A 13,626-nucleotide genomic window follows, 5' to 3' on the forward strand; every position below is an offset into this window, starting at 1 on the left:
GTTTATACCTATATCCCAATTATTGATAGACCAAATATGGCTGTTACCATGGAAACAAAAAAGACTGCAATGCTGTAATCTTGAGTAAAAAATTAACTGCTAGATGAATTTAGCAGGTCAGATTGACATGATCAATTGAGTTCCTCCAGCAGTTTGTTTTTTGAGTCTATAACCATGATTGATGTCCCAAGTGACAAAATAAGTCTGGTCTTGACATTTCTTTGATCTATATCACAATGCTGCAAAATCTGCAAAGAAGATTGTGATTGACATCAGGAAACGAAGCAGTGTACATACCCCAGTTAACATTGATGGCGCCGAAGTTGAGATGGTTGAAAGCTTCAAATTCGTAGGAATAAATATCACCAACAATTTGCCCTGGACCAGCCAAGAAAGCACACCAATGTCTCTACTTCCTTAGAAGGCTGCAGGTGTTCGGCATGTCCCCAACAACCCTCACTAACTTCTACAGATGTGCCTTAGAAAGCATCTTATCGGGATGTATCACAGCTTGGTTTGGGAACAGCTCCAACCAAGACTGCAATAAATGGCAGAGTTTTGGCTATAAACCAGACCATCACACAAACCAGCCTCCCTTCCATTAACTCCATCTACACTTCACGCTGCCTGGACAAGGCCATCAGCATAATCAAGGACCAGCCTCACCTTGGTCAATCCCTTTTCTCCCCTCTCCCAACACGCAAATTTGAAAACGTATACCTCCAGATTCAGGAACAGTTTCTTCCGAGCTGTTATCAGGCAACTGAAGGGTCCAGCTAGAGTGCAGTTTTGATCTCCCACCTATATTATTGGAGACCTTTAAACTATCTTTAATCTGATGTATTGGAACTTTATCTTGCACCAAATGTTGTGCCCTTTAGCCGTGCACCATGGACAGCTTGATTGTATTCATGCATAGTCTTTTCTTCGTTTCAAACTGTTTACTGATTTTGATTGATTACTGGTTCACTTTTAGATTTATCACTGCTATATAAACATAATTCTCCTAAATAATCAGTAGCATATTGGGCTTGTGAACAAGGATAAACAGCAAGGTATTTTAACCTCATGTTTCCCTTTGTAAAACTCTTTGGGGATTTTCGTTGAATTAAAGGTGGTGTGAGTTCCTTTATCTTTTGACAACTACTTCTCAAAAGCAGACTTCTATCCCAAGATATGGAAACTTCTTGTACTTGCATTTCGTGGATTAGGATCCTGTTGGATTGGCAATCAATGCACTGATTGTTGCATGTTTCATTTGCAAAACAACACCACACACATTGTCAGATTGGCACAGTGGCATGGTGGTACAGCGGTAGAGTTGCTGCCTTACAGCGCCAGAGACCTGGGTTCGATCCTGACTATGGGTGCTGTCTGTACGGAGTTTGTACGTTCTCCCTGTGACCGCGTGGGTTTTCTCTAGGTGTTCTGGTTTCCTCCCACACTCCAAAAACTTACAGGTTTGTAGGTTAATTAGCTTTGGTAAAAATTGTAAATTACCCCTAGTGTGTAGGATAGTGCTAGTGTACAGGGTGATCGCTGGTCAGTGCGGACTCAGTAGGATGAAGGGCCTGTTTCCGCACTGTATCTCTAAACTAAACTAAACTAAACTAATGTTGTTGTGGAATTATAATACTTAGTTATAATGGTGCAAAATGAAAACTAAGGTGTAAAACTTGATTTCAATTTACAGACAGAAAATACTTAGTTTTTTGTTTGCAACAGTTAAAATTATTCTTTCGGATGCATGTCAATGATGATTTGTTCCTAATGAGCTTTTTTAATGGACTGTTGTGGTGGAAAATTGCACCTGACTGACGTCAGTTTTTTACCTAAAGAATTAAAGCGTCTTCAGGCAGATCAAAGATTCTAAGATGTGAATTGTTGGTACAAAAATTCAATCAAATTATATAATTTTTATATTAAAATATAACCAAGTTATATTTTTAACTCAGTTATCCTACCTTATAAAAGGGACTATTAATGCTTAGTTATTATTTTCTCCTAAGAAGTATCTTGCTTGAATGATTCAGCAGTCAGAGTAATTGAGTTCATTTATCCCATGGTCTGTTAATCCAGCGTCATTAACATTTCAACCAGCCAGCCTGAAACTTCCGATGTATTATTACTTCATTAATTTTGATGTAGAAGTGTTGACACACGCAAAAAGAATGTATTTAGAACAGATGTAGCCCCATGTGTGAATTTTTCACCAGGACTGCTGAATGTTTCCCTTTTCCAAATTAAGGAAGTATAGTTTGGGTACTGCTATCATTACAATGACTCAGATCAGCTAATTTAGTGCAGATTGGGATGGAGTTCCTCCTTCATTTAGTTTGAGTGGTTTCAGCTGTAGACCAGTGCTGGGTCATCAGGGAACTACCACATCTTTACTAACACACACTAAGATACTTCACCCTGTCAGCTGAGATGACAATGTGTCAGAGATTACAGATTTTGAAGAAAAGTAAATAAACAGCGGGTATTCGGGATCTTGTTTTTCTATTTGAAGTCAATGATAACTGGAAACGATCCAATTTTGGCACTGGTAGAAAAAGCTTCTTTATGAATGAAAACTTCTTTATCTCAAAGTTGTCTTCAATTTACAGCGAATGTTTTGCAAAACACAGCTGAAAAGCTTTGTCTTATAGCCAAATGTCTTATATAGTGTGCACTCAAAGGATGGTAAGCTTCTGCAATGTCATTTGCTAATGTAATAAACACGCAGTGTTCTTAATCTACCAAAACACAGCATTTACAAATTAAATTAAGTCATGTGTATCTCCAATTAGAGATAATGGGCTGACAGATATTTTCTGCTATTTTCTGATGATGCTTTGATTTCCAGAAAGAATGGTTTGAGTTTCCATTTTTTTTTAAACTCTTAATTTTTAATTTTGATTACTTACTTAAAATTTCACTTGAGGTGTTTAGATATTACAAAATTAATCATTTATACAATCTTATTAAAGAAAAGGAGTAGGGCTTAATCTTATCTCTCAATAATGTCTGCTGCAAACACAATATGAATTGTACTCATGAAATATTGCTGCTCCTGTGTTGGCAAATAGGCAATACCCACAGAGTCAAATCGAGAGATAGTGGTGAGATGAATGATAAGCTGAACTGACCTTTGGTGATATTAGTTGGATAAGAAAGATTAGCCAGAACATTGAGAGAATTCTCATTTTTCTTTCTGAAGTACTGTGGGAGCTTTAAAACAGTATCATGAGAGCAGGCAAGCAGGATCTTGGCTCACTGTTCCATTCAGAAGGAAGGGACTTCCCCAATACTGTTCACATTTCTGGTACAGGACTCAAATTTCTGACATATGTGACTCAGAGATGAATAGACGTATATAGAAAAATAACTGCAGATGCTGATTCAAATTGAAGGTAGACACAGAATGCTGGAGTAACTCAGCGGGTCACTCCAGCATTTTGTGTCCACCTTCAGAGATGAATATACCATCAGCTGAACCAAAGCTAACATGGAAGCTCAATGAGATAAAATTGGTTGATATCAGTAGGGATGTCAAAAATGGTTGACATCAGTAGGGATGTTGGGGTACCCATGACTCTCAGTCCAAAGAAAGGTCTCGACCCAAAATTCCACCTATTCATTCTATCCTGAGATGTCAAAAATCTTTTCTTTCATATTCGTATAATCTTACTATGTATTTTCAATAATTTTCATATTTTGTTACAGCATAGGAGACCCATCAAGTCAATGCCATCTCTCAGAGCACACCATCAGTAAGCACCCCCCCCTCCCCCATTTCTTTCTCCATAACCTATTCTCCTTTTGCCTACCAATTAACACAATCTTAATGCTCTTGCCACACACTTACACTGCAGACCAGTTAATCTACCAGGATGCTTTGGGATATTGGAGGAAACCGGAGCCCCCTTGGGAAATCAGTACTGTCATTTGGAGAATGTACAAATTCCACAGTCAGCATCTAAGGTCAGGGTGGAACCTGAGCCACTGGAGAAGTGTGGCAGAAGCACAGTCTGCTGCACATTTATGCATATTTGTTTTATTGATAGTGCTTATATGTTTCCTTTTTTTTTGCAACCAAACCTAGAAAGGAGAGAGTTAAATGAAAACTGAAGCGGTGTATTTTGACCTTTTCCTTTGGAAAAGGTTATTTTTATTAATTAATTCAAGATTAGAAGTGACTAGCAATCTTTGTTGGCTGGTTTTATGTAGTATTTTTCGGTCCTCCTCAGGCTATCATTATCCAACAACGTTCAACACTTTTCAATTTGCTCATTCTGTCAGGAGTCTTCACACTGGATCAGACGTTAATTTACACTGACCCTGTAAATATTGTGAACCATACCTACTCTAAATGTGTTGGGATATCTGTGTAAATTGGCTGTGTAAATTTATAAGCTGACAATGGGTTCTATATGCCAGAAGATGAATGTTTCGTGTCCACTGATTTCCAATTAAAAACAAAACAAAATTAACATCAATTTTAAATTGTTCATGATTATCCTTTGCTGAAAAGAAAGCAGATGCTGGTCATCTAAAAAAGGCAGAACATCATGGAACCATTCAGCAGGCCTGAGATCTATATCTGACAAACAGTGTCAGAGCTGTCCCACTTTAGGCGATTTTAAGGTGACTGCCGGTGACTGCCGGTGACTAGGCTGTCGCGGACAGTTCGCCGGGTGTCGCGGGCATGATCGTGAGGAGTCTTCCAAGAATTGTAATGGATCTCAGCGGGTCGCTGAGAAATCATCCCGAGTGAAATCTCTCGGCGACAGCTGGCTTGTCGCCAGGTATCGTTGCTTATTGCGGGCGCTGTCGCCTGCTGTCCCCGGGTTTGCTAGGTTCTCTTAGATGCATTTAGAAGCACATTATATTAAAATAAGTAAAGTCATTTCAAAATACCATAAAATGCTTGTGTTTAACTAATTTATTTTCCGTCAGAACATTTGACAGGTAGATTGGAGGCGACAGTTTTGACGGTAAGGTAAGCGTGGGAATTTTTGCGATGTTTATGGCCATCAACCATTACATTTAAAGTGGGCTCCCAACCCAGATATGCAACCCAGAAACCAGATATACATCCCCTGTACATTTTCAAAGAATGCCCACACACTTTTCACAAAAATCTACTTAACCACTTTTTAATATATTTTTTTTAATACAGCTATTAGTAAATTGGAAGTAAATCCAGTTTATGCCTTGTTACAGTGAAGCTCGGTTTTTAAGTAACCCATACAAGATGTTTTAGTTCAAAACTCTCAAGTACTTACCGACTTGTCAGTGATTTCAGCGACAATTAGGACGCCGGAGAAGCATTGGCAGCATGGGAATTTCACGATGTTTCCGAAGACGCTGTAATCTCGACCTGACTCGGCATTGTCGTGATCATTGTCGTCGGGTAAAAGAAAAGTTCGGCCATCTGCTACGACTTCGACAGTCGTCGGCAGTCGCCTTAAAATCGCCTAAAGTGGGACAGGCCCTTCACTCTATTTCTCTTCCCATAGATGCTGCTTAACCTGTTGAGTGTTTCCAATATTTTCTGTTTTATTATTTTCTGCTTCCTGTCACAGAACCAATATTGGTTCCCATTTGTCAGTCCACCTTGTGTAGAGTTTCACATGCATGGTTTTGTAAAACGCCTTGCTTAAATTCAACTTAATATCAACTTAAAATCAAGTTTGTCAGCTATGAATTTCCTTACCAAAATAAACTAAATCAGATTATTTTAGAACGATATGCCTTGTTTTCTTTTTCATATATTATTCAACTACTCGATTATTCATATTTTTTGTCAAAAAATAATCTCTTGGAATAAAAAGCAACAAATTCTTTTAATATCTTTTGTAATAACATGATAAAATGTCACTCTAATGTAACTTTTCCACCCATTAAATTGTAAAAATACTAAGTTAGGCTCTTCACAGACAGATTGGTTTAAGGTAATGACATATGGCCTTGAACCTGCTGATATCTTACTCTCCCACTAACATCCTAAATGCTAACACAGGATGCAATGAGTATAGACAAAGAACTGCAGACGCTGGTTTACAATGGGCAAAATTGTTGCTATATTATGTTCCCCTGTTCCCGAACAAGCAGCTCCACACCACTACGATGCACATGATAAAATTGATCTGCTCATTTTGATCATGTACAATGAACTTCCAGTCTCTTTCCCAATCATATAATCTATCTGGTTTTCAACTTAATTGAATTTAATGAGCATTACAACAGTAATTATAGTTCTCGACAAGGTCTTGCAGCCTCAAATGCCATGAATATTACTATTGGATTTTGGTGTGCAAACAAAACCAATGGCATTTGTGAAATTTGGTTAGGAGCTCTTTGCTACGCAAAATTGGAAGCATTCTGAATGTAAGAATCTACAATTATTGGCTATTGATTTTTGGTATTGATGACAGTGGTACTTTTACAAGGCAGACTAGTCAAGGTTTCCACTGCTTCAAAGTCACGCATGGAGGTTAATTCTGGACTAATGGACTGGAGGACGGGGTGCAATGTACAACAGTAATTAAAATATCTCATTGCAATATCATGAACACAATCTGTTTTCTAATCAATAAACAGTGTCGGCTGGCTGATGAGCTGCGTGTTACAACTCCCTGATCGCATGCTGGGGTCTGTTACATGCCTTCAATGGAAAGTAAATCAATTCAGTAACAATCATGCACTGTCATTGTGGTTGTAAAGCTAGTCTTAAAAGAAGAGAAATGCATAGATCATTTGACGCATTTTGTTTGGTTGTAAAGGAGATATAGTATGTTTAGATTTTGAAATTTTCAAAGTGTATTTATCCCTCAGCCAAGTAATTATCTGATGATTATCTCATTGCTCTCCGTGGGGGTCTTACAATGCCCAAACTCCACTCATAACATTACAACATTCTCACATGAGAACATTGATTGCAATTCAACGATGGACATTTCTGTATTTGGAAAAACAGTCTTTGAAATGGGAAGCCAGTTCTAATAAAGACAAATCATATATTTCCAAGGAATAAAATGTAACCATGTTCAATGCTGTAACATCATTTATCCAGCACAATGTATACAATGAATGTTGAGAAACATCTGAACATCTTGAAATATTCTACCCTAAAGATAATTAATTAGTGGAGTATCACAGATTAATAGGTTAGACTAAAAAATAATGGTTTTGTATTAATTTAGGGAACATTGATTGTATGGGGCCATATGTAACAAAATACACTAAAAAAACAAAATACTGATTCTAAATTTTACCAGTTTGAAAAGTTTACATTAAGGAAATGCTGAGTCTGTTGTATATTTTCCAAAGTTCAGAAGATGTGCAATTGGGTTAGTCATTAAAAGTTAATGCAAGCCTTCTACTAATAACATTCTGTGATGCATGTGAAGGACATTTGGTTAAAAGGAAAAAACAAAGTAGTTTAGCACTTGATAAACCTATATTTGCAACACGTGTGCCAAACCATTGTGGTTGGAAATATGTTCATGCATTCCAAAGGGTAAACAAAAAATATGACATTGTATTATTGAAAATTGGGTTAATCTACAGATGAGCAACTTTGCACACATTTTCGGGTGTCTTGGTATCTGTTAGGGATACAGCATTTTCATGCATTGTATTACATTATTTGTGACATGAAATCTCCTTTGAAAATAAACAAAACTGCAAATGCTGAAAGTCTGAAATTAAAACTGAAACAATCAGCGGGTCAGGCAGCATCTATGGAAAGAGAAGTAGAGTTATTGTTTCAATTCAGGGACTTTTCATTAGAATGGTTAATATTTTCAGAGGGAACAGTAAGATGCATTAAATTTGCTCGTATGACATTTTCTCCCTTGTCAGTCTGAATAAAATAACAGATTTTAATCACTCATAAAGCAACCAGGTTTAACAACATCCCTGTGTCCCAAAAAAATATGCTACTTTAAAATGTCTTCTAAAGATGGAAGGGGTACCTCATGGACATCCATATGTCCAGGTTACTGTATTTCTCAACCTCCTAGCATTAGCAGTATTCCAGCCAATGAATGCCATATATGTTAGATTGCTGATGATTGATACGGTAGGAAGGTAATTGATATTTTCTCCTGCAATACTGTAGACTTCACCTCCTCTTGCTTTAATGTGCAGGAGCAGGTAAAACGGGGGGCAGCTTCCACAAGGTACAGACCGTCAAGATATGCTTGAAGGTAGGAGACAGAGAGTGGTGATAGAGGTTGCTTCTCAGACTGGAGGCTTGGAACAAGTGGTTTACCACAGGGATCCATTTCTATTCATCATTTATATTAATCGATGAGAATGTGGGTGGCATGTTTAGTAAGTTTGCGGATGACACTAAAATTGGTGATATTGTAGACAGTTAAGAAGGTTACTGTACCTAATGTTGCAATGTGATCTTGATCAACTGGGCCAATGGGCCAAGAAATGATGTATGGAGTTTAATTTTGGTTAAATGGAAGGTGTTGCATTTTGCTAAGGTAAACCAGGCAGTACACAATAAATGGGAGAGCGTTATAGGTACATAGGAACATAGTTCCTTGAAAGTGGAGATACAGGTAGACACAGTGTTGAAGAAGGAGTTTGGCAAACCTGGCTTCATCAGTCAGGGCATTGAGTACATGAGTTGGAATGTCTTGTCACAGCTGTACAAGGTAGTGATAAAGCCACATTTGGAGTACTGTGCAGTGTCTGGCCATCTTGTCATTTGAAGGATGTCATCAAATTGGAAAGGGCGTAGAAATCCAATTCCTGATGATGTTACCAGGTCTGGAAGGTTTGAATTATAAAGAGAGGCTGGATATGCTAAGACCTTTTCCATGGAGTGCTGGAGGTTGAGAGATGACCTTTTGGAGCTATATAAAATCATGATGGTCATAGAAAAGGTGAATATCTACAGTCTTCTCCAAGGATGGGGATTCTAAAACTTGTATGTATAGATTTAAGGTGATAGGGGAAAGATTTAAAAGGAAACTAATATGATACGATAGAACTTGAGCATTTTTTTCACACAGATGGTGATGTGTATATGGAACAAGCTGCCAGAGGAAATGGTAGAAACAGGTACAATTAAGACATTTGAAAGATATTTGTAGAGGTACATGGCTAGGAAAGGTCTGGTAGGATATGAGCCAGGCTCACGCAAGTAATACTAGCTCAGATATGCAACCTGGTCCAACATGGATGAGTTGAGCCAAAGGGATGAGAATCACCAACAAACTGTGGTTAGGTATAATTTAGCTTTAGTAAGGAGAAGATATTTATCCTTACTGTCTTAATGTCTTTCATGTACAATGGGAAGAAGATTGTGTTTGATATCTTTCTTCTGCCGATGACCAAGTATGACCTATCAGGAGTGAAAACAAAAAGCACGGAATACCCACAGGTTAAGCAACTGTAGTAGAGAGAGAAGTGTAGTTAATATTTTAGGTCAATGATCTTTTATCAGAGTAAGCCATGAAGATTTGATGAAAGGACATTGGCATGAGCTCTGTTCCTCTCTATCTAGATACTGTCCCACATTTATGATTTTTTTAAAATTTGGGATTTCCAGCATCTGCATTTTTTTTTTGCTATTATGAATAATTAGATCCAGTTGTGACAATATTGCAAATTATAGACTAATACATTGGCTGAGTGCATATGCTATATGCAGAGTCAGCTTCCTTAAGTTCTGCCAATAATGCTCAAAATTCTGGCCAACCTAATAGCTTTTATTTTTGTCCCGCACTAGCCCTGATTAAATTGAGAAATTATGTTGACAGCATATGAAGCATACAATATTAGGTTAATTGATGCTGGAATTTTATTTTTTTATAGATTGCAATTATTACTTAAATAATTGAACAATCCATCACAAATGATTTTAACATTTGTTGGGGTTTGGGGTAAACGTAATAGAAGGTACATCAGGCCTGATATTTTAAATCTTTAAGAGACCGTCCATTCTTGAGCACCATTTGTTGGGAGCCCATATTAATTTGAAGTGTGAGAAGATTTTGTTAATTAAAGATTTTAAGGGGTAACTTAATACCCCTTTATACCCCTTTATACCCCTTATTATGGATCGGCGTTGAGAAGGAAATGCAGTTAGGTCACAGATCAGCCATAATGTTATTAAATAGTTTTATAAGCTGGAAGGCTTGAATGGCCTATTGTTGTTCAGTACAGTACATTCTCAACCATGTGTAACAATAAAACAATGTCTTTTTTCTACCTAAATGAAATGACTGCCATCACCAAAGCAAGTGACATTTTCTTCCTTTCTCATCCACAGCTATCGCTGTTATATTTGTTGTCATCGTTGGACTGATTTCCATTTACGTTATAGGAGGTTACGTGTACAGGTAACACTTTTTATGTCCTTGTAGATTAAACATATTTAGAATCATAGATGTTGCAGTGGCAACCATAAATGCTGGACAATCAATAAAATATGAGATGGTACTGTAAAGCTTGCAAAGTAGGCTTTCTGATTTTCAAAACATTCAGAAGGCACAATTTGATTTCCAAGGTTAATGCTGAAGCTTCCTAACCAAATCAAATAGTTCAACCATGATAGTCGTGGGAGTGCTAAATTAATCGTCATGGGACAGGGTTTCCTTCAATATTGTATTTCAGGGAAGGTGGGCCACTATCTTTAGGAAAATATCATGGAATAAATTAACAGTGATAAAAACAAAGGTTAAATGTTAAATTCAAATTGCGGCAAGAATGCTATCTATCCACCCTGAGGAAGCTACAGGGAACTAATAAGGTGATCTATAAACCAAACTTCTTCAATGAAGCCAATGTAAAACCTGAACAGGAAATGTCAAAGTCCCCTCCTGTGTCCAATATGTCTTGTTTCCCTATAAGAGTGGAGTGGCTGAATAGTACTGGGAACTGGGATGGAAGTAGTATATCCATTACATGGGTGAAACCTATATTTTGCTGCAAAAGGGCTTACACTGATTTCCAGGCCACTAGGAGATTGCAATGGTTCAGGAAGATGTCTTACCACTACCTTCTCAAGGGCACCTAGGGATGGTGAAATGAATTCTGGCTTTCACAGTGACATCCAAGTCCTGAAATGTGAATGAATGCAAAGCAAGTATTATGATATCCACTCGTGTTGTCCCCACTCCCCCAACATTCATTAATAAGTGACATACAGTTCAATTATATCGTTCTACCATCTAAACATTTCATAAAACCAGTTGAAGGATTTGTTGAGTTTACAAAGAGGGTACCAATTGCAAGAATATGCCCATGACTCTGATCACATTCCAAAATCACAAGAGTAGGCTGTCTCACCTCACAGTGAGCAAGTTGAAACATTACCTGAACTTACTCTTCCCATTTGTGCATGCAGAACTAATATTTTTTTCACCTCGTGATCCAGCCAAAAAGTGGGCATGTGGGGTTTAAAATACATCGCAGCCTTGCATTCAGTGCTTGTTTTAACGGGAGGTTTAAGCCGGTATGAAAAACCTTTTCCCCAGATTGGTCATGGAAGTTGAGGGTTAACATACAATACCTGCACGTCAAAATATTAAGGCAGACGGGCATTTCAGCTTCCATCCTTGCACTACTCTTTGTGATAGGTAGTCCCTTCTTATATTACGGAGCAATCTCTATGATTGACTGCACTGAGGATATCTGCAATTTGAACAGTGGAAAATGTACATGATAATGCATTAGGACAATCCACTTTGTCAGAATACTAAATATATTTGGTACAGTATTTTGATAGTTGAAAAGACTCCCACAGGGAACCTGCCAATGGCTATCTGGAGAATGGCATGTACATGATGCAGTTTGGTAGGTTTTAAGAGAGAACCTTGTAATGCTTGGCTTTAGCATGCTTGTGTCAGGTCAAAAAGAGCCACATAAGTAACATTCAGTATTTCCATAAAGTAATGCACTTGTAGTTTATTTTAACCCAAAAATGACAATATGATGACTGCTGTTTAAATGCATGCCTTTAATCACTGCCAAATTATAAAGAATTTACTTGTCAAAGGTCTTGTGCCACATAATGTTCTGAAAATCCTTGCTTTGTTTCAATTCTCGTGTTGTTTTTGTGTTCAGCATTTAGATCAACCAGTATAGTGTATAATTTTGCAACCCACTTGATTATATAGCATTCACTTAGCTGGGTGATTTAATGACCTCGCCTTTCATTTTCTTAAATCTTTTAATTGTTTATTTTGATGGGGCCATTAAATTTATTGGCAAAAATGCACTTCAATTACTTAGGTGTCAAGATCATTCCATCTAACCTGTAAAATTATGCATTGGTGATTTTACATTTCTCCCATAAATCTGTTCCATCAGTATTCTGCATCCTGCCACCGAGTCTCACTCACAGTTTCACTGCTCACAAAGCCATCATTAGCACACACACCCTTAATGTATTTTCCCACCAGCCAATCACTCCTGCATTCTTGTGACACCAATGGGCACCAACTCATGCACAATCATGGATTGTATGTGTAACTCCACGCAGGAATACTTTTTTCACACACACGTACAAATCTTATTGCCCCTTGCTCATTAGATAAGCACATTCCACCACCCCATGCTCTTTGTATCTGTTCTTCACTCAACTTCATCTGATTTTGCCTTTTGTTATCTTCTTATCTGATTTTTAATGACTTTTAAAAATTCTCTGCATGTATCCACAAACTCATGGGAAACAACGACCCATTATTACAAAAATGTGATCCTGAGCAAGTAAAACAATATTTCTTACAGGCTTTGTGTTTATTTCAGAATGAAGTGCTTTCAGAGGTCTGTGCAGCAACTCCTTGGGTCACAGGCTCACAACATCAGCATTGTAAGTACTGGACCATTCCAGCTGTTTGGACTTCTTGTGAGCAAGTAATTAACATCACATAATGGAGAGTGGAAAGTATTTTACTTTTGGCTCCACCATGGCATTCTTATTGTACTGAATGTTGTGTGAAAAAGTAGCATGCACAGAGTTGAGAAGTTGTTCTCGGCATTAAAGCATATTATTTGGAGATGATGCCGAGATGGTAGATCTGAGGCAATTTCTGTCCAGTTAACATGGGAAGCAATATTCAAGCATGTGCTACAATGCATTGTGAGCATTAGAAATTAGAATCCTGTTTTAAAAAATAAAATCATGCATTAAGTTTGTGTTAGAAGCAAAGTCACACTAGCACCATTTTGTATCTGGGACTGTCACTTCAACGAGAGGGGGCTCATGGGGTGAGATTTGTCTACATATAGCAAATGATTCATGGGGATTAGTGGGCCTCAATGGACATTGAGACATTGTGTACCCAGCGGGGAGCACCCTAACAGCATGCTGGTTGGAATCTACCAGCAGTAAAGAACTTGAATTCTTATCTTAAAGCAAAGTAATCGCAGGGATGAAGAGAGTTGCTGTTTCAGCCTAGGCAGAGTCAGGGTCTTTAGGTTATGAAGGTGCTGGCTTTCTTTCACCTGCTCCTGCCGTGCAGTTCACATTGTTTATGAGGACTTTAAAAAAAATCACAGTATATTAGTGCATGGAAGATCTCAGTGTAATTTGCCTTAGCATGTTTTTAGTAGCCTAATTTTGCCCAGTTTATAACTAAATCAAGGAAAGCACAATTTAGTAATGTCATT

The 13,626-nt window shown here is 37.8% G+C and overlaps 1 protein-coding gene across 1 annotated transcript in view; it reads left to right on the plus strand.

The window, feature by feature from the left end:
- Positions 1-13,626, plus strand: part of LOC144609965 (heparan-alpha-glucosaminide N-acetyltransferase-like) — a 198,711-nt gene that overhangs the window by 54,223 nt on the left and 130,862 nt on the right. Inside the window, exons 5-6 of the mRNA XM_078428374.1 lie at positions 10,283-10,352; positions 12,763-12,826. Of these exons, the coding sequence (XP_078284500.1) occupies positions 10,283-10,352; positions 12,763-12,826 (134 nt within the window). The remainder of the gene's footprint in view (positions 1-10,282; positions 10,353-12,762; positions 12,827-13,626) is intronic.

This window comes from Rhinoraja longicauda, chromosome 35, assembly GCF_053455715.1.
Source record: "Rhinoraja longicauda isolate Sanriku21f chromosome 35, sRhiLon1.1, whole genome shotgun sequence".
Lineage (NCBI taxonomy): Eukaryota > Metazoa > Chordata > Chondrichthyes > Rajiformes > Arhynchobatidae > Rhinoraja > Rhinoraja longicauda.